The sequence below is a fragment of the Melozone crissalis genome, unplaced genomic scaffold (assembly GCF_028551555.1).
Source record: "Melozone crissalis strain CALT ecotype California unplaced genomic scaffold, PUWL_Pcris_2 ptg000018l_1, whole genome shotgun sequence".
In the NCBI taxonomy this organism is placed as follows: Eukaryota; Metazoa; Chordata; class Aves; order Passeriformes; family Passerellidae; genus Melozone; species Melozone crissalis.
The window spans coordinates 17,555,371-17,575,000 of NW_026535796.1; the positions used below are offsets into that span (position 1 = coordinate 17,555,371).

Consider the following 19,630-nt stretch of genomic DNA (forward strand, 5'->3'; position numbering starts at 1 on the left):
TTACTGCAAGTTTGACAGTGGTTTGTGCTTTTCTTTATCTGATGTAGATGAAGTCAAGAAGCTGCAGTTGAGAATCTCAGCTTCCATTTAATGTAAAGAATACATTTAGAAACAAACAAAAGTGCAGGCTTCTTGTAGTGAAAGATAAGGGCTCAAATCTGTGAATGGACCATGCTCTGAAAGCCCAGAAGCAAAGTAAGAAGAATAAGAAATGTGTTTTTAAATTTGTAAAGATTTGGATCAGGAGCAGGCTCGCAACACCAAGTGTGAGTAGTACCACACAGCAGTGTCACTGCTGACCGCAGGGGCGATACCTTCCCCAGGAATGGGCCCCTTGAATACAGGGGTGCTGCTAGCCCACCACGTGCTGCTCTGAAAGCCTCCTGCGGGCGGGGTCAGAGGAACCGCGGGGGAGGTTTCCAGCATCCATGTTCCAGAGGTTTCGTACGTGCCGAGTTCCAGCGAGAGTTTTCCCTGTGGAGAGGCTGCTGTGGCTGTGGAGGACGCTGCTGTGTTCCTACAGCCTGACAAACAGAGGGGCGGGCGCCGGCCGGATTTGCTGAGGGGGTAGTGGGAGCACAGGAGGCTTCACTGTAGCGCCACTGGTGCCGTTTCAGTTGAGCAAAAATCCTGGTTTGTACCCCAAAAATACATAAACTGCAAAAGTGCATCATCTTAAGCATCTACAAAGCTTCATGACGTCACTTCAGTGTAGTTTATAATCCGTTCAACAGGCAGCAATGCTCTAAAACTGCTCCTAACAAAATCCTGAGTTCAAAGCAGTGTGGTGGCATCTGAGTCACAAGCCAGCCCACTCAGCTTTTTTCCATATATCCGTATGGCTAGGGCTGTACATTCTCCAACAAGACGGTATTTTCATGCACTAGTACCATCTCAGCTCAGCTTTTTGATGATACTCTGCTCAAAATTGGCTTGAGTGCAGCCACTCACTGCCTCTATCACCCCATACATATCCTAAACATTAAAGACTGGGGGCATATTTGGCAAAAGGGTGAAGGGTAAAGATTGGAAGTATGTAAAAAACTAGCGTAAGAATAACAGAACATTAGATGAGACAAGAAGTTTTACTTCAAGTAAAATTATAATTTTAATTCCTATATCCTTTGGGGTGAAAAACAAGCAAAGAAACAAATAAAAAGAACCCCATAGCACAAACCAAAATTAAACAAGCAAAACAAAAATCCAGCAACAAAAAACCTGCTTTAAATCTATCTCCTTCTGTCATAACCCTAAGCTGACCTCTAAAACCATTGTCTGCAGCATCTTGCTTCCAGGCTTCTTGTTCCTGCCTTACTATTTCCCCTCTCCATCTGTTGGGCTACAATGGCTTGGAATAAGATTAACTAGGTCAGAAGCTGCAGTTCCCACTTTGAAGGTCGCACATGCCTCTTCTGTTGAACATGGAAAAATTATATTGATAGAAAGGGAATTATGGATCCCATTGTCTAAGCACATGCAAGCAATGTTCAAAATTCATACCTATAGTAGTAGCAGGAAATCTGATAGAAACAAGAATCAAAATCAAAACCCTCCTGAGGAGATAATTACATTTATTTAACTCCACAACACAGTGTTTAAGACAGACAAATGTTAATGATGTCTTTCTGTAAAATAATTACATTTCTGATTTTGAGGATAGAGACTATGCATTTATTATGTTTGGCTTGAAAAATGCCATGGCTGTAAAAAAAAACTTTATAGAAGAGAGGCAAAATCTGCTGAAGAAATAACTAGGTCAGGATCCTCCAGAATTTAAATGAGATTTCAGGGAGTATATTCCAAAATGATAACTGAAACAAAGCTGTGTGTATGTGTAAATATGATATGCAAATACTAGAAAGCTTCATGGAATACATACAATTTCAGGTTGCTTTTTGAAGAAAAATGAATACATGAGATGGGAAATTGCTGTTGACACATAAAATATGATGCCACATAAAGAGAAAAATGAAATTAAATATGTGACCTATATCATGAAACACAACAAAACCTGCTTAGTTGCTGCTGGAGAGAAGATCTTTTATTTGTCTGAAACCACAGGGAGAATATAAGGAGAGAGAACTAATTATCTGAAATGAAGATAATGCTGATCCAGCATAATATCCTGGAAAAATACTTCCATGCCATCTCTCCTAAGTGATCAAGATAGATAAGACATCTAAATAGCACTGCCCCTTCAGCACAGCCCACTTAGCAAAAAATCAGAAAAGGGAGAAATGCTCTTTACAGTTTTGTCCTTTTTTCATTTAAAAATACAAGCTTGTGCATAAATCCTGAGAGGGTGGCCAGCACTGTGCAGAAAGCAGAACAAAAAGGTGTGGCATATTTATTCAAAGTCCTGCACACTGTGGAAAGCATTGAAAATAACCAAGGAGACAGGTGAAGCCAGGGGTGCCGTTTCCTATGGAGGGTTCCCTCATTAAGTGTCTCTCTTGGTCCTGGCCAGGTTAGAGCGATAGAAATGTTTCAGGGATGCTAAATGTGAAGGTTTGTCCTTCCAAGGCCAGGAAGCCTGGAGGAGAGTGGTATTTGCAGGGCAGAGCCCCTTGCACAGGTCACGAAAGATTTCATCAACCAGCTGAGAGAAAAAGCCAATCCAGGGATTTTTATCCAGACCCTGCACGGAGCGAACCTGATAGGCACTGTAAACACTGGTGAAAAGGAGACGGTCAAACTCCGTCGGAGGCAAGGGAGTGTCAGTCAGTGAATAATATCTCAGATGCTGCTCAATCTCTGCCGGTGTTTTGGGAACTTCCTCCTCTAAAATCTGCAGGAAGCGCCGTGCCGGGCGTAGGGAGGCCAGCTCTTCATCCCGCAGGCGGATTGTCCCGTTGGCCTGAATATCCAGCCTTCCCCAGAGCATCTGGAAGAGGGGAGCAGCGCTGTCACGGAAAGCCCAGCACAACTCCATCACTCCCGGGCGCGCTGCGAGCAAAGCTCCCCGCAGCGCTGCCAGACAAACCTCGGGCGGGCCCAGAGGCGGCCGCTCCCTCACGGCCGGCCTGGTCCCACTCCATGTCCCTCTCTGCCAGCCCCAGGGCCTGTTTCTGAGCAGCCCCACACCTCGTTTCCCCGCAGGACCAGTGCGGCTCTTGCCCCCATCCCTGCTGTACCCCCGCAGTCCCGCCTGCAGCACTCCCCGGTGCGGCCGCTCGGGCGGGGGCTTGGCCGCCTGCGGGGCCGCCACCAGAGCCGGCGGGGAGGGCCCCTTGTGCCTCCGCGGGCACCCCGTGAGGGCCGCGGCTGGGGCACGGCCGCCCCGGGCCGCACCCCGCAGCGGGAGCGAGCACCAATGCCATTAGGCACCGCCGAGGCGTTCTCCGGGAGCTCCTGGAACCCGTCAGGGGTGAGAACAAACAGAACGGGTGAGTTTTTACGTGCAGGCAGGTGGGGGCATGGGCACGAACAGTGCCTCGGCCCAGGGCCCCCAGTGCTCAGGAGACCTCTAACATGATGCCAGCGTCCTCTGGGCCACGACGGGCTCTGTTGGTGCCGCTGTGAGGGTGTTCATCTGGAAGACATCAGACAGAGCTTGGTAGCACAAGACCTTCCTGTTTACTGTTTTTGTCATTTGATTGTCAATAACGTCTTCAACATTCCTGAGCTACCACTCGGCTTGCCAAATATGACAGATGCTGACCACGGGATTTTGATAAGCAAAACAAGCTTTTTAAGAGAAGCAGCAATGGTTGAGGCGAGGTTTTGGATCTCACCGCCCTTAGTGCCGCCAGCAGAGCTAAAGCATACAGCAGCAAAGGCACTGCTTTGACAGGCAGCAAGGATGCCTCTCACACCGAGAATGGATGGGGTTTGAGCCGATGGGTTTGGCTGGTTAGCAGTTTTTGCTGGAGAAAGTAATGCTGCCCAATGAAAGGAGTGTGCCGGCAGGCTCCTCAAGCTGCTGCTAGAAACACAAACTGATGCTTATCCTGGTTTTCTACTTCTTCCCTAAGATTCTGCCGCTGGAAGAGTGTGAGGGTAAAAGAAACCTTGTCAGATCCAGCTAATTACTTGCTGGAACACATGACATCATGTAATTTGGGGAAAATAGGTATGAGGCCAGAAGAATGGCAGTTTTTGAATATGAAAGTCACATTAATCCTAAGAATTGTTCGATTTTCATTTCCTAATGTTTACAGTGCTTTAACTGTCTGCATTTATTTTATTTCTTTTCTTGTGTGTGTATGAAAAATGAGACACAAGCAGTCTTGGTCCAGGTCTGTGAGAGAGAGGCTGCATCCCTCCCTCCTCTGTGTTATCAGTGCCATGAGGTAGCCAAGACCCTCTTCTACTTCTTACAGACTCATCCTTCAGGTTAAGAAACATGAATTTGAAAAAGCTCATATAAAATAGTAAGCTCTCTAATATATTCATGGTGGGTTTTTTAATATTTTTAAATGGATGAAGGCTTTTTCATATATATATTTAAAAAAAAAAGAGGATTTACATTGAATACTCCAGAGTTAAAGTCAGCAGGTGCATATGAAAAGTAGAAAAATTATTTAGCACTATACATGTGTGATGACTGCTACCAAAAGACACTTCCAAATCTCCAATTTTGATTAGACCTTTTCAGGGAGATGCACGAGCTGCCTGGAGAAGTGCACTGCCAGCCCACAGGCTGCAGAGGTTTGTTTCTCTGCACAGCTGCAGGCTCTGTGATCCAAGCCAGCTGTGGCTTTGGAATGTGAGCTGAGATGTAGCTGCTTTTTCCTACTCCTCCACAGATGTACCAGTAAGGCTTTTAGCTCAGGTGAAAGTGTTATATCATCTGAAAATTTCTTTGGTGGCACTATCTGCAGTAACCGATGCTCTCGGCTCACAGATCCCCCTCCTGAGAGATGTCTGACTGGCTGCAAAGTCAGTGCTTTTGTTGAATAGATGCCAGACTGCCTTTAGAAGTAACTGCCTCATAAATATTTTTGAGTAGAGAAAAATTTAACAAAGCATAACAAATAATGTATTGAAATAATAACATAAATATCCTCTGGGGAAGGGAAAATCCTTACTTATTTTATCACTCAGCAGGGTTGGGTGGGGTTTTGTTTCCCAAAAAGCATATAAAAATCCCACAAACATTATTGCAGGAGATTATTTTTTCAGCGGAGATCCAAGAAAATCCTCCCCTTGCCACCAAACACAGCAGCAGATCTTCAACCTGCAAGGAGGTAGCAGTGCCCCGACCAGCCAACCCCCCCAGCTGGGCTCCAGCCCTATCCCGTGCCAGCGCAGCTGCCTGAAGCCTCGGGCCACTTTTGAAGCAGCAGCAAAGCATCACACAAGCGGCGTTGCACAAAGGTTTGCCAAGCCAAGGAGCCGTGTCCCTAACAGATGTGCTCCCTACCTGTTAGCCTCTGGGATGCAGCAAACACACACAGGAGCAGCCAGGAGCTGAGCTGTGTCTGGGCCATGGCAGCGCTGCCGAGCAGCTGCCACCCTCTCCGCGACAGTGCCGCGCCCCAAGCCACAGCAGCTCGCCTGGGGCGTCTTCCCGTGCTGCTTCGGATCCCAGCAGCCTCTCTTGGAATGGACCCATCTTTCTGTGTTTCTGGTCACAGCCCTGGGAAGGGCTTGCAGTTCAACTTGTTGACCCCGAAGGATATTTTCCGTCATATTTTGGAAACTTGGAAAACTTTATTGTGATGTTTTTGGCAGAATTGTTTAAGCTTCCTTTTCAACGATTGACTTTCTGCTGCAATGGTTATAGGAAGCTTTTCATTGCAAGAAATTCCACTATATATGTTTTCCTCTTAAGAAGTGAGGACCCCCTAGTCCCTTCCATCTCTACACAGTGCCTCTGTCGCATTTCAGTTTTCCTTTTTCCTGGGTTCAAAAATCTGAAAACAATCCTGGAATGTCACAAACAAAGCTAGCAGACTGCAGATTCATGGAAGGGCAGTAGCAGCCAAAACATACAAACAGGCAGAAGAAATGTCACTGGTTCAGTTCTGTATCAAACCCCCGGAGGGAGAACTCAGTACAGTGACCTAACAAACACCAAGTATCCAAGTGGCTCAGGCTTTAGCACCCCATCATCCCCTCCTGTGAGTGGACTTCTGGGTTACAGTGAGCACAGTCTGCCTTAGATGTTCTAAATGACATGGACAAAACTTCATTTGATTCACTTTATAGCAGGTATCTGTTCTCTACGCGCCTTTACATATTTATTAGTGCCAAGTCCCCAGTCAAACTGTTCTGTGTTTCTGTTCTGTATTTCTATTCTGTATGGCACAGAATGTAAAACCAGGGTTATACAAATATGCAGTAACATGTATAAATGAGGACTAATAGCCTCTCTCTCAGGGTAAAGGGAGAAGTCTGCCTAGAAAAGAGAGAAGGTGAAGCTGAAATGCATCTCTTGCTGAGCAAGTTACTGGACATCAGTCAGTAACTTGCTGTCACCAGATAGTGCACTAAGGGCTGGGATGATGTCCTGCTTGCTACTACCTCCTGCACATAATGGAAGAGCCACAGAGGGGCCCGCAGTATCCAGAGCCACTCTTCCCCTCAGTTTGGATTCACAGCAAGACCTGTGCTTTCTGTCATAGGCTTAGGTATCTGCAGGTCACACTGCACTGCTTTCATTTTTCATTATTTTCCACTGCTTACTCTTCACGTGTGTTCCTTTCTTCTCTTATTAAACTGCATCACAAGCTACCCAAGAGGCAGACACTTACAGCCCATCTGTGCAGTGAGATTGATGTGCTTTCTGCTTTGTGCCAGAGTCCCTTTTAGGCCACAGGGTACACATGACTTTGTCTAGAAGCCACTGTGGAAAAACCTCTGTGTTTTGTGGGCCATGAAACAGCCGCCCTTTAACTTGCAGCACATGACGTGAAGAGGATTGCCCAACAGGATTTTGGCCAACATCTGTGGGAGCTGCACACGATTTTGTCAACTGGAGAATTTCCTAGGAACAGCTTGCAGCTGAAGTGCCTGGAGGAGGACAGCCACATTGGTGGAAGGGAGAGAGAGTTGGCTTGGGGGCTGTGCTCAGGTGACTGACACAGTGGCAGATAAGGGACAAGTGTGGGTGCTGCTTTGAGCTAGGGGAATTTTGTGGAATTACCTCACTATCCTGCAAAGAAAGACAATTTCAGAGTGATAAACGTATTCCTTAGCTGTTTGTACAGCAGCAATACTTGCTCAGAGACAAGGCTGAGTTTCTGACAGCTGCACAAAGTCCCTGCATGTACGACTGCAATGTTAGGCAGTGCACCTGCTCCTCCTGAAGGATTTTGTCCTTGCCAGGTACTCACAGCTGAGCACAGCCCTGCCACTCTGCACTCCCCTGGCCGTACCGTCTGTTGTTGGAGCAGTTTCAAAACGTCACAAGCCAGGTTTATGCAGGGACAGCTTGATTGGTTTCTTCTTTTTCACCATGACCTCCTGAAGCAGGAGCATGGGAAATGAGAAGAAGAGAAGAGGGGTCAAAAACTGTAGGAACTAGTTGGATGCTAATTGGGGCACAAGGTGTGGCACCAGAAGAGCCTCTTTAAGAGGGAAGTTTCTTTAAAGTAGGACTTCAGGGAGATAGCACATTCACAAAAGGGAAATTCTGCTTATAGAATTGAAGAAATCACTTGCTTCCATCATCTCACCCAGAACTTGGGGAGATTGCTCCCCAGCCTGGGGTTGTCTGGCAGACACTCAGGGAAGGAAGAAGATTGAAGAAAGAGGGGAAGGAAGAAGGACATACGTGGCTCACAGAAAAGGTGATGTTTGAATTACTGGAGTGGAAAAAGTAAGAAAACCTTGAGGGAAGCAGGAGTGAAGCACTGACTGTAACCAGACAGAACCTCTGTAATACTGGTATTTTCCACGTATGGTGCTGCCAGTCCTTACAATGATGCTTTTCTTGTCCTTTGGTTTCAGTTTGTGAGCAGCATCTACTGCTTGAAGGAGTAATGAGCTGTGTAAAAGTGACAGGGAGGGCCCCATCCCACTGTACCTACAGCACATGAGGTAGGTGGACACCTACCTGTCAGTAGCTGTCAGTAGCCACATCCTCATAGAGGACAGTCTGCTTGCCTGGCTGTAGGGAGAAATGCCAGTGTCCTGGAAAACACCAGCAAGACCTACTCAGCTGGAGAAACTCAATGTGGTGACTGTGAGTCGTCATCTAAAGTCTATCTGTCCCTTCAGTACCAGAAAATCTCTCTTCTGTATGGTATGTCTGTAAGTCAGCTACATCTGACTTACATCTCATCCCACATCCTCCTGCATTAGGGAATCCAACCCAGGCAAACAAACCCGGCTGAAGCTGGCAATACGCAACAGGCAGGGACAGAGGATTTGGAAGACAGCTTTGTGCTTGGCCAAGTTGACCACAGCCTTGTCCAACACAAAGCAAGTGTCCACCAGCCACAAGAATCCCAGAGTGAGCAGGCTCCATGAGCAAAATGGCCTCTGGAGCTCAGGAGCAGTGGAGGAAGCGGAGTGCACAGGTATTCTGTGAGGCTGTGTAACCTCTTGTGCCCTGGGATAATGAGCCTGGGTGATGCAGCCCTTCCTGATCTCCCAGGCTTCACTAATGAGAAGAGATTCAGGTCCACTTGCAACTATTCCACATATTGAAGACCTGCTGGAGCCAATGCCTGATCCCACAGGGCTAGCTATTTTTCCAGTACACACATTCTTGAGCAAACTTTGCATATTTTCTAACGTGACAGGCATCATGTCTGACATTTCTTGATGTCAATCAAGTTCTCCTTCTGCACAAACACTAATTTTCAAAGGCAAATTTCCTAGTCTTCCTGCTACCATCAGTCTGACTTATCATACTGGGAAATATGTATTTTTATAATATATAGACCATAAGTCTTGGTGTGGTGTCTCAAGCAACCTGAGATAAAGGGGAACACGGAGAGGAAATGTGATTTATAAAGAATTTTCATGGTGATAGAAGTAGTACCAGGAACTTTTGTCTTGCACAATAGGCATCAGCATGCTATTAGAGCCACTGCAAAGAAAACAATCAACTGTGGAACATCTCGTAGTAAGAACTTAAAGTTCATTTCCTAGTTAATCTGCTCAATTGAAGACAGATCCAAAAGAGAGGTAAGAATTGTATAAAACCCCAAACTTCTGCTGATGTGTTCACTTCTCCTTCCCATGTAGAGCTGTAACTTTTAAGGTAAGTGGCAAATGCTATTTATTTTAACAGTGTTAAAATAAATAACAGGAACACTGTTGAGACACATCGCAAACACTGCTGGCCACAGCAGCTAAAACAAAATTTTAAAAATTAAAAAAAAAAAAAATTAACCAGCCCATGCTTACAAGGCTGGGGCGGAAACAAATATGAAACCCAATTCTTAGAATACAGTTCAGTCTTTATTCTTGAAAAGACATCTCATTCTAGCCACAGCAAGTAGGGGTTTTTTCCTAATCGAATTTACTGTTGTTGTATCCCTTTCTCCATCCCATACCCTCACCTCCCCCAAACCCTTATTTTAATTAGTGCTTTTACAATTTAAAAGCTTAAGTATCAATTCAGGGAATCTCTACAAACTGTTAGGGAATTATTTCATAAAATCTCTTATACAACAGTTTTCAGATCTTAATGAAGTCTGTCAGCTTTCTGGTGCAGAACAGCATTATGCATTTTCTGGACCAAGGACAAGGGACATTATTAATTGATGACTGCTGTAATGTAATCCCATTCAAACAGGTGGTGGGTGGACTGGAACTACAGCATTCTTCCAGCTTTTTTGGAAAAAAGAGATTTTCCACAAGAGCAAAGTGGTAATGCAATTGTATCATAGAGCTCAAAACAATTGGAATACTGACAAAAAAACTTTGTTTATGAAACAAGGGAGGGGTATATTTTTGGCTGCAGGAAAAAGAAAACACACTCTGAAGATGCTGGAGAAAATAAAGACTGCTTGATTGTGAAGAAAAAGCCAGACTGAGGGAGTGTCACTTCAGAAGTCATCTGCAGCTCCTTCTGTTGGGAGAAAAGGCACTGACCTAATTCCCATGGAAACAATTGAGATTTCCATACCTTGTTTTGGGTCTGGATCCACATACATTTGTGTTGTCCTGACAGGAACTGCATTAGTAGCATTTACAGGCTTTGCCTTTTGGCCATATTATTACCATCTTCCCAACACTCACCCTGGAGCTAAGAAACTGCTGTCCTATTGCCCAAACTCCACAGCTGTTTCAGTGCAGCCTCTAGGGAGTGCTCAAGTTCTGATTTTTACCTGCTTACCTGCAGGGACTGCTGGCAGTAGTAGTGTTCAGAAAACACTAGGCCACAGGCAATGCCTGCACTCTGTTCAATTTGCAAACCAAAAAGACAAATCCCCTGTTTTACAATGCAGAGCACCAGCTAAACATCTACCAGTAGGATCATAAGGATTGTCAATTTGCATTCCAGGCTTTGTGCTTTTCATCTAGTTTGAAAACATTATTCACGAGATCACAACAGGCAAGTTTCTCATATTCTCAATTTTTATTATTATAAATACTATATTGGAACAGAAAGGATGGTGCTGCACATCTGCTTCCTTCTGTTGCTATTTGGCATCTTCCTTCTTGGCTCCTGCTTCTATTTTCAGGGGTTCTGGAGCTGGACGATAGGCAGGAAATGCCTCCCACGGGCTATTCAGATCGAACTTGCGAAATTCCTGAGCTAGCTCCACAGGCTCTGCCACCACCCGTTTGACTTCATCATCATACCTCACCTGCAACAGCACAAAGGACACAGGCCAGTCATCTGCACCCTGCTCCTGCAGCATGTCTGCTGAGCACAGCGAGCCAGTAATGACCCAGACCACCCTCTGTGCAGACAACTCTACTTACCCACGGGAAAACCACAGGCCCACAGGCCTCTGCCACAGCTTCAGTTCTCCTCATTACTTAACAAAAGCTCTCCAGATGCTCCTGAGATCTCCGGAGTGTCCAAGAAAACCCTCCTCTTTGCTTTGCTGCCATGCCCCTCAGGTGTCTGACTAAGCACCCAGAATTAGGAGCACCCACCCTAACAGTTCACATGAAGTTCCATGCAATAGCACATTTAACATGAAATGTGACAAAGGGATTCTTCCTGAGTCACTGAAATATGATGGGCCATCCTGGGCCTGCATGGCTGAGGACCACACTCATGAATCTTTATAACATGGCATTTGTGTGGTTTTAATTGTTCTAATTTTTTGCATAACACTCAGAACAAGGGGAGAAAAAGAAGACAACCAGGATGGAGTACCAGCTGAGTACCAGACATTTCTGACTGGCTTGCTTTATCCTCACTGTGCCAGTCCAGATCTCTGAACTCTAGCTGAGGAGATGCTGCCTTATCCTTGCATGCAGGATTTTGTTATTTCTACATTTCTTAAAACAGCCTCTTTTTTTGCAGAACTTCACTGTTTCCTTCTGAGACTCAACTCAGTCTTAACACTGCACCAAATACACCTGCTTCTACAGGGCAGTCATTTGAAACTAGACAGATACCAAACGCTCCCATTTCACCTATGGCTGACATACAGAGGTAAATGGTAAACAGCAAGAGTCAGTTTAATCAGAGCTTTATAATCTGGGCCTACAAACACACAACAAAGTGAAGTTCTAATTGAATCAAGAATGGTTCAGTCCTTTATCCTTCTAGACATCTCAGTTTTGCAGTGGAAACTTTAACCTTCCAGAAAACGTGCTGAAAGCAGAAACACTTCCCCTACCTGGCAAGTATCTTTGCTATACAGCACATAACATTTGCTCTATTTCTCCAGCCTTAGGCTGCCTTATTATGGATGATATTCTGTGTGATAATTCAAATTTCTATGCAGATTTATGCAACTCCTCTGGAATACAGATAAGTGATTGTAAAGCAGTCGCATCTTTGTACTGGAACTCAGAAAAGAGCATTGGAGAGATGTGGTAACTTTAAACATGACTGTATCTCCTACCTCCACATAACCAGAGAGTGGGAAGTCCTTCCGGAATGGATGGCCCTCAAACCCATAATCTGTGAGGATTCGTCTTAGATCAGGGTGGTTGGCAAAGAAAACACCATACATGTCCCAAACCTAAATGAAAGGAACACAAGTTCAATACAAGTTGAATTGTATTTGAAAAAAACCCAAAAACCTGCATGTGTTATGTCCATAAAATTTCAGTTACGTGCTTGGCTTTGTACAGTGCCAGCAAAACTGATGCAGGAATTCATTCAAAAGTAAATCAAACACCATTTTATCTCCTACTCTGTAAAGGCAGCCAGGGAAACACTTCTCTTTCTTCCTGAGGGCGTTGGGGAATCACTTAAATTGGGAAAATACAGCCTCTCTCCACAAAGACTGTTCCCGAGCACACCAGCACTCACCTCTCTTTCATACCAGTTTGCTGCCTTGTGCACAGGCACTGCTGAGTCGACGGGTGTCAGCTCGTCGGTGTACGTCTTCACGCGGATCCGGCTGTTGAACCGCAGCGACAAGAGGTTGTACACAATCTGAACCAGAGAACAGGCAGCATTTATGGATCTCCCTGCACTACACCACTGCCTAAGCAAAGCCACACAAGGACTATTTCAAATATTCTTTATGAGCAGGATCGTGTTCAGCACTTCAGAGCTGGCCACTAAAAGACATTCCTACAACTGAGGTTCCAACAGCTTATCACTTTGGTGCTTAGAAGTGTGACGAAAGCTATGAGAGACTTAGACATCATGGCTGATGACAAAGAGTAAAGACATACTAAAAAGAGAGACTACTGGAGGGATGGAAATACTTGACAATGAATGGTCTCTCAAAGAAAGTGGCCATCAATCACTCTTGCAATCAGTGGGAGAAAGCTAAGAAAAAGAACACTTAATTTTCAGCAAGTGAGTTGGACACCAGGGAACATTTCCAACATCTATGGTGATGAAGTCTAGTACAAAAGCTGTTTATGACATACTGCAAGCAGACTGAAAAGAAAATCCGAAAAGTTTATAAGGAATTTTAAAGCCTTGTTTGATACTGCCTTGGTGACTGGAAAAGACGAATAAATTAGGGTCTATATTTCTATGAATCTACTACCTTGATTTTTGAAAGAAAAATATTGAATTAAAAAAAATATTCCACTTCTTCAGCAACTGGAGGCCTTTGACTTAAAGAATTCTATCTACAACTCTTGAAACTTTTTTCTCACCGCCAGGAACCAAAGAAAGTGGTCAGAGCTGCAACAGCACCCCCAGCCATCAGCACTTGTGAAGCCCTCCAAGCACTGCAGCTGTGAGCAGTTCCTACCTCAAAGCGGTACTGCCGAGATGGGACATCAACGGCAGTCAGGTCTGCCAAGGATTTGAACTGGGCATTGGTGTGATCACGAAGGAAGGTCAGGACAGGAATGATCCCATCTGGATGGATCAGAAGCTCCAGCTCATTGAAACAGGTCACCTGATGAAAACAGAACAGTGCATGAGTACAAACACCAACAGGACCAAACATGATGCTGATTTCAGCAGAACACTCCAACAAAGAGACACAGAAGACTCAAAAAGGCATCAGATCAAGGGGCTTAAAAACAGCAGTACTTCTCATGGAATTCTGACCATTTTTCTTTCCCAAAACAACTTCTCTGAACAGGTAACAAAAAAGTAGTGTGTTCACTGGATCCTGTCCCACCCCAAGAACAATTTCTTGAAAAGCACCTACCTGTACTTGCTGGATATACTTGGGCAGAATCTCAGCCACATACTCCCCAAAAGCACATAGCTGCTTCTGCTCTACTTCATTTTTTGGTCTGACAGTAGCTAAGGAGAAAAATAAAGTTTCCAAGATTATGACAAGGAATACAAAAAGCTAGAGAAAGAAGAGTAGTAACTCCCTTTAACCAGTCTAGCTGTTTGTCAGAAACTACGCTATAGCAACATACTTGTGTTACACAGAAGGTGGAACTAGACACTTTGATAACGAAGGGAATTTATGCCAGTGCTAAACTTTTGTCAACTCTGAAGAGCAGCATGAATTGTTCAACAAGATGATGGAAAAGTAAACAGCCAGATGAAAAAGAGGGCAGCAGAGATGATAGAAGAAACCACTCATGTCATTCAGCCTGGGTTTAGAAAGGGCCTTGTTTTCTGGGTTTGCTGGATGTGTCAACATCTAAGCAAGCCCCTCGTAATCAAAACACTATTGGAACTCACGTTGTTGGGGTGGGTTTTTTCACTGTTACGACAAAAACCCTTAAAGGTCAGGGAGATGAGGGGCTAAGATGCTGGTGCCCAGGCACAGCTTAGCACAGAAAAAGCAGGCTTGGCCCTGCATCTGAGAGGATGCACACAGGAACCCAAGCAAGCATGGGAACCCTCAGCAAGCACAGTTTCCCCCACTGCTGCTTTTCTGCGCAATCGGGGTTTTCGGGTGACCGGACCGACCCTTTCCCGACAGGCTCACTAAAGCGGTACCACAGCCCAGGACTGTCCGTGGGCCGGTCCGGTGCCCTGCCGCCGGCCGGCAGCGGCACAACCGCAGGCCTCGGGCCCCGTCCGCCCCGCGCCCCCAAACCGGCCCCGCACTTACGGCGAGTGTCCACGGCGGAGCTCCCCGCCAGCCGGGCCCGTGCCGCCGCCGGTGCCGCGCCAGCTGCGGAGAGAAACGGACACGTCTCATCGACCGCCGCCAACCGCCCGGCCCGGCCCGGCCCGCGCCCCCGGTACAGCCCCGGCACAGCCCCGGCACAGCGCCCGAGCCTCACCTCGCAGCGCGGCCCGCGCCAGGCCCCGCGCCGCCGCCGCCCACATCCCGCCGGGACACGGACGGGCAAGGGCACGGGGCGGAAGCGGAAAGCGCCACCACCGCCGCGCTTCCCCCGGGGGCGGAAGCGCGCGAAGAGCTTCCCGGGGACGGCTCCGGGTCGGTGGGCGGAATCGGCGAGTGCCCGGCGGCGCCTGGCGCAGGGTGAGGGCCGGGAGCAGCCGCTGGGGCAGCCCGGGGCGGCGGCATGAAGGGAGGCGCCGCAGGTGGGTGCCGCGCGGCGCGGCCAGGGGAGCGGCGCGGCCGCCGGCCCGGGGACGGAGCAGCGAGCGCCGGGGGGTGCGGGCGCGGAGGGCGGCGGAGTCCGGCAGCCCCGGGCTGAACCAGCGCTGAGCCTTGCACAGCGTCAGCGCGGCCCTGCTGGGAGGCTGCGTTTCTCCGAGGGTCAGCCTCCCTCCCTGCCTTCCCCCGGCCCCGTACCGCGGGGCCGCTGTCAGTTGTGCTTAGGGCTTCTCCGATCCCGGGCGCCGCCTTGGCATCCGCGACTCTGTAGGAGCAAGGAAAGAAGGAAGCTGGAACACAGGTCTTATGAGAAGCGGCTGAGGGAGCTGTGTTAGTGTAGCCTGGAGAAAAGGAGATTTAACGTTGGCCTTATCACCCTCTCCGACTGCCTGGAAAGAAGGTGTAGCCAGCTGGGGATTGGCCTCTTCTCCCAGGCAACCAGTGACAGAGCGAGAGAACACGGGCTTAAGCTGCAGGCGAGGTTTTGGCTGGACATTAGGAAGAATTTCTTCACAGGAAGGATGATTAGAGACTAGAATGGACTGCCCAGGGAGGTGGTGGTGTTGCTGTCCCTGGAGGTGTTTCAGACTGGATGTGGCACTCAGTGCCATGGTCTAGGTGATGTGGTGGTGTTCGGCCACAGGTTGGCATCAGTGGTCTCAGAGGATTTTTTCAACTTACGTGATTCCCTGATTCTGTGAAGGAGGTGTATTAGGTATTGGTTAAACTGCTGTCACTGATAGCTAGGCCTGTGGAATGCTTGGAGCATACAATTTGGCTTTATGGGACAGTTAACTGTCCTGCATGCCTCTTTCTTTATAGCCAAGACACCGTGGGTGCAAAAGGGAGCTTTGTCTGGGTGTCTACAAGGAAGACATGAGATTTGTTTAGTCTTTAGGTGCTTCTTGGCATTTCTTTCATGACTTGGCATCAGTCCTCTGGGAGTTGTGCAGGGCAGTGTGGGCAGCTGATTCTGCCATGCCAAGGGGGCAGAGTAGTTCATCTGTCTATATCCTGTGCTCTGTGTGGTCTCTTCTGCATTCTGGGCTGAAGTTCCTAAGCACCTTGACTGTATGGATAAAGAGCTTTAACCAAAGTGGAAGCCAATTTGCAGGACAGGCTCATACTTCGAAAAGCTGGAAAATAGTACTGATGTGTTCTCTGCTGACTGCAGTTCCTCTGTCTCTTATAGACTAATGTATAGGTACTTTTCAGACAGACCAGAGCTACTGTAAAATCGAGATTAGAGTATAATTAAGGCAGGCTATCACCAGAGATGAGATGGACTTGTCCAGCCAATTAGGGATGTAGACACTACTTCCCATGAACAGAATTTTAACAAAGAACTTAGGAGCCCTCCTCATCAAGCAGAGTAATTGTAAGAAAATGCATGTTTGACAAGATAAAGCATGGAAGAGTAACGATTAATCTGCTGTAGAAAAAAATCACATCTTTGTGAAACATTGTTCTTGAAATAATGGTCATTATTAATTGAAGAAAATTCTGATATTAGACATCATGGCTGGTAGTTCAGTTGTAAAAATAAGTCTAAAGTGAATGTAGGTAGGCAACTGTTCTTAATGCTGTCAAGAGCCATGGTAAAAAAGAGCTCCTTGCTGTAGTAGTCCTGTGTTTCAGAAACTTTTCTGACCCACAAACTACCTGGATCTGCACTGCAGAGATCCATGGTACCTGCTAAGAGGTGTTTTCTTTAAAATTTTGATCCCCTTTCCATGTGGGAAGCAGTCTCTAATAACATCTAAAATGTTGTTTTGCATGCTGAAGTTGACTGGCGCATTAACAAACAGCATAATCATCAGTTATCTCATTTGGTTAGCTTGAAGGACTGGTGGTTATGTCAGGCCAACATCTTTGTGCATCTTTTTGGTAAAAACAAGTTCATCTTGATACAGATTCATCATTGGGTTTTGACAGTAATTAACACCTCCTGATGGTATGAACTGCTGCCTGTGCTCTTTTTTAGTATGATGCTTTAATCCTTTTTACATCTAGTCCAGCTATGCTGCTGCTGCTTTTTTTGGCTTTGCAAGTTTCCTCAGGCAGTTGCTGGACTTTCCACTTGAATAACTTGCTGCATTTCTTTGTGTCAGTGAAATGAGTGGTGAAAAGATATGCACGTCTCCCAGCCCTGCTGGGATGTGATGTTCACTGTACTGGAAGTTTGGTGTATGTTATAATTTTAATTATGCCATCTTCTCATTTGCTCTTTGAGATTCTGAAGCTCATGCACAAGTTTCTGGCTATTTATGTTAAGTCTATTTATATTAAGTCTAAAATATGCTGGACTCTTACCAATATGTTTGATTTTTCCCTGTACCCTGAAGTACTGCATAATCTTGTTAGTGGTGAGAGAAAGCCGTATAATTATTGTGATTTTACAGATTGCTGGAGGTCTGATTTGTGCAGCACCATGGACTCGTCAGAAGAGACTGGAGGCTCCTCTGCAGAAGAAAACTACTTTGTGAACTACACCTTCACTGACCGCTCCCACTCGGGCCGCGTGGCCCAGGGTATTATGAAACTCTGCTTGGAGGATGAGCTCTTTGCCGATGTTACAATATCAGTGGAAGGCAAAGAATTCCAGCTGCACCGTTTGGTCCTCTCAGCTCAGAGCTGCTTTTTTCGTTCTATGTTCACTTCCAACCTAAAGGAGGCCCACAACCGGGTGATAGAGCTGCAGGATGTTAGTGAGAGTGTCTTTCAGCTCCTTGTGGACTATATTTACCATGGAACTGTAAAGCTGAGGGCAGAGGAGTTGCAGGAAACCTATGAAGTGGCAGATATGTACCAGCTGACTGCCCTTTTTGAAGAGTGCTCCCGTTTTCTGGCCCGTACGGTGCAGGTTAGAAACTGTCTGCAGGTCATGTGGCTGGCAGATCAACACAGTGACATGGAGCTCTACACAGCTGCCAAACACTGTGCAAAGTCACATTTGTCTCAGCTGCAGGAGACAGAGGAGTTCCTACACCTGCCTCTCCGCCTGCTGACAGATATCCTTACAGGTAAGGAGTTCCTGAAACTACCTAGGATGTGGATGTAGAAAGAGACTTTCAGAGTCTGGTCAGGTACTGAATGAAATAGATGGAAAGATATAAATTTTCATAATCACTGTCTGTTCAGAGACTTAGCTAAGCAAGGCAGAGCAAAACTGCCTTCTGGATACCTTTATCAGAAAAAGCCCCAAACTATTGTTACTGGACATGAAAACATCTAGGCTATAGAAAAGGGACATACAGGATGCCAGAAATTCACAGCAGTTCCTTAGTCAACGGGTTAGAAGTGTTACACATTTTTTTAAACACAATTCCAACAATTTGTTGTAATTTTGTTTGCATTAAAAGTAAAACAAAGAAGACTTACCAGAAATACACATCTGATGAAAGTATTTTTTATCCCTTTAGCTCATAACCATTTAACATAGTAATGCAGTAACTCAACATCTCTAAGAATGAGCACATATTTTACACTATTTTAGTGTTATTCACAATTGTATATAATTGTTAGGATTACTTAGGCACTCAACTGACTGAAATGGAGGCATTGTAACATCTTGACTAGTACAGTAATTGCCCTTCTTGTAAAGGTAATAGCCTTCCCCTGTAATGGATGCCATGACTCAGAGTTGTGAAGGACATGTCAACACATAAACAACTTAGTCCAGTTTCCACCAATCCTTATAGATCTGCTGCCCTAGTAGGTACAGTCAGTACTTGTTACCTCTCCAGGAAGCTGCAGTCACAAGTCCATTCTTCTGCAGTTATGTATCATTGCTAGAGGAAGCAAGAACTTAGAAGCAGCTCATACATCCAAATGTGCCTCTTTCTTGCTTTTAATTACTCTTTGTAACTGAGTAACTAACTAGACTTTGTGTGTCATGTGTTTTATATGCAGTTGCAAAAATAAACCTATCATGACTGGCTTCTTTGGAACACTGGCAAATCTATCCCTAAGACTTAAACTAGCCTTTAGAATTGATACTGTGCATATGAGAGTCTATACAGATATTGTATTAAATTATCTCTATTGCATCTAAAGAAATCTACAGTCAAAAACCTATTGGGTAAATGTACTGATAGCTCAAAAACTGTGATAAACTTAGAGTAATTTTGATAACTGTCTAGGTAAAGTTTTTTAAGTAAGTCGCAAGTTCATTTTAAAAACCTCTAAAATCATGACATAAAACTGTAGAGGTCAATCACATTTAATTTCCTAGGGATTCCACATAAAAAAGAGTTTTAGCACTATGGCCTTTAGCACTTGTGGTCCTAAATTAAAACAATTGCTCAATATAACTTTTTTCCGTGCATTATCTATTTTCATATGTAGACTCACATTACTCAGTATTTTTGCCACAACTTAGCTCATAAAATGGATTAAAATCTGACATACTTCCCTACTGGTGGTAGGAAAAATCCTTTTATTTTGCCCTTCCTGCATCTTCATTTAGTTAATGGGGAATTAAATAGAGGAAACTTTTAGTGGCAAGGATTAAAATTAATTTAATGAAATAGTTATTTATTAAGTTTACCTTCTGTTGCGCTCTAGGACCAATTTCAAAAAGTTTTTTTTTTCTATTTAAGCACTACGTGTGATGGTTAGCTTATGCAATTCCTTTTAAACAGAGTTGAAAT

The 19,630-nt window shown here is 45.5% G+C and overlaps 3 protein-coding genes across 4 annotated transcripts in view; 1 reads left to right on the plus strand and 2 right to left on the minus strand.

Moving 5' to 3' along the window:
* Positions 1-2,288: 2,288 nt before the first annotated feature.
* On the minus strand, positions 2,289-5,432 carry FAM180B (family with sequence similarity 180 member B). The gene is made up of 3 exons (XM_054276253.1): positions 5,366-5,432; positions 3,465-3,532; positions 2,289-2,884 (listed from the first exon to the last, which is right to left on the minus strand). Exons 1-3 carry the CDS (start codon positions 5,430-5,432, stop codon positions 2,441-2,443), a joined length of 579 nt encoding a protein of 192 aa, XP_054132228.1. The 3' UTR covers positions 2,289-2,440.
* A 5,029-nt stretch (positions 5,433-10,461) lies between these two features.
* Positions 10,462-14,743, minus strand: NDUFS3 (NADH:ubiquinone oxidoreductase core subunit S3). The gene is made up of 7 exons (XM_054275595.1): positions 14,698-14,743; positions 14,523-14,585; positions 13,656-13,753; positions 13,248-13,397; positions 12,344-12,469; positions 11,931-12,050; positions 10,462-10,712 (listed from the first exon to the last, which is right to left on the minus strand). Exons 1-7 carry the CDS (start codon positions 14,741-14,743, stop codon positions 10,545-10,547), a joined length of 771 nt encoding a protein of 256 aa, XP_054131570.1. The 3' UTR covers positions 10,462-10,544.
* An 84-nt stretch (positions 14,744-14,827) lies between these two features.
* The window catches only part of KBTBD4 (kelch repeat and BTB domain containing 4), a 7,991-nt gene continuing 3,188 nt past the window's right edge, over positions 14,828-19,630 (plus strand). The window contains exons 1-2 of one of the 2 annotated variants that reach the window (XM_054275594.1): positions 14,828-14,900; positions 17,381-18,001. In XM_054275594.1, coding sequence (XP_054131569.1) covers positions 17,410-18,001 — 592 coding nt within the window. In that variant the 5' untranslated portion in view covers positions 14,828-14,900; positions 17,381-17,409. Of the gene's footprint in view, positions 14,963-17,380; positions 18,002-19,630 lie in introns of both variants that reach the window. The other variant, XM_054275593.1, reaches the window with a different exon arrangement.

Excerpts from the sequence above, each read along its gene's own strand:
- FAM180B (XM_054276253.1), bottom strand. The coding sequence starts at position 5,432 with ATGGCCCAGACACAGCTCAGCTCCTGGCTGCTCCTGTGTGTGTTTGCT. Across the intron at positions 3,533-5,365 it reads TGCATCCCAGAGGCTAACAG|ATGAACACCCTCACAGCGGC; the intron begins GTAGGGAGCACA and ends GATGTCTTCCAG. Across the intron at positions 2,885-3,464 it reads ACGCTGGCATCATGTTAGAG|ATGCTCTGGGGAAGGCTGGA; the intron begins GTCTCCTGAGCA and ends CCCCTCTTCCAG.
- NDUFS3 (XM_054275595.1), bottom strand. The coding sequence starts at position 14,743 with ATGTGGGCGGCGGCGGCGCGGGGCCTGGCGCGGGCCGCGCTGCGAG. Across the intron at positions 13,754-14,522 it reads CTCCGCCGTGGACACTCGCC|CTACTGTCAGACCAAAAAAT; the intron begins GTAAGTGCGGGG and ends TTTTCTCCTTAG. Across the intron at positions 13,398-13,655 it reads AGTATATCCAGCAAGTACAG|GTGACCTGTTTCAATGAGCT; the intron begins GTAGGTGCTTTT and ends TGTTTTCATCAG.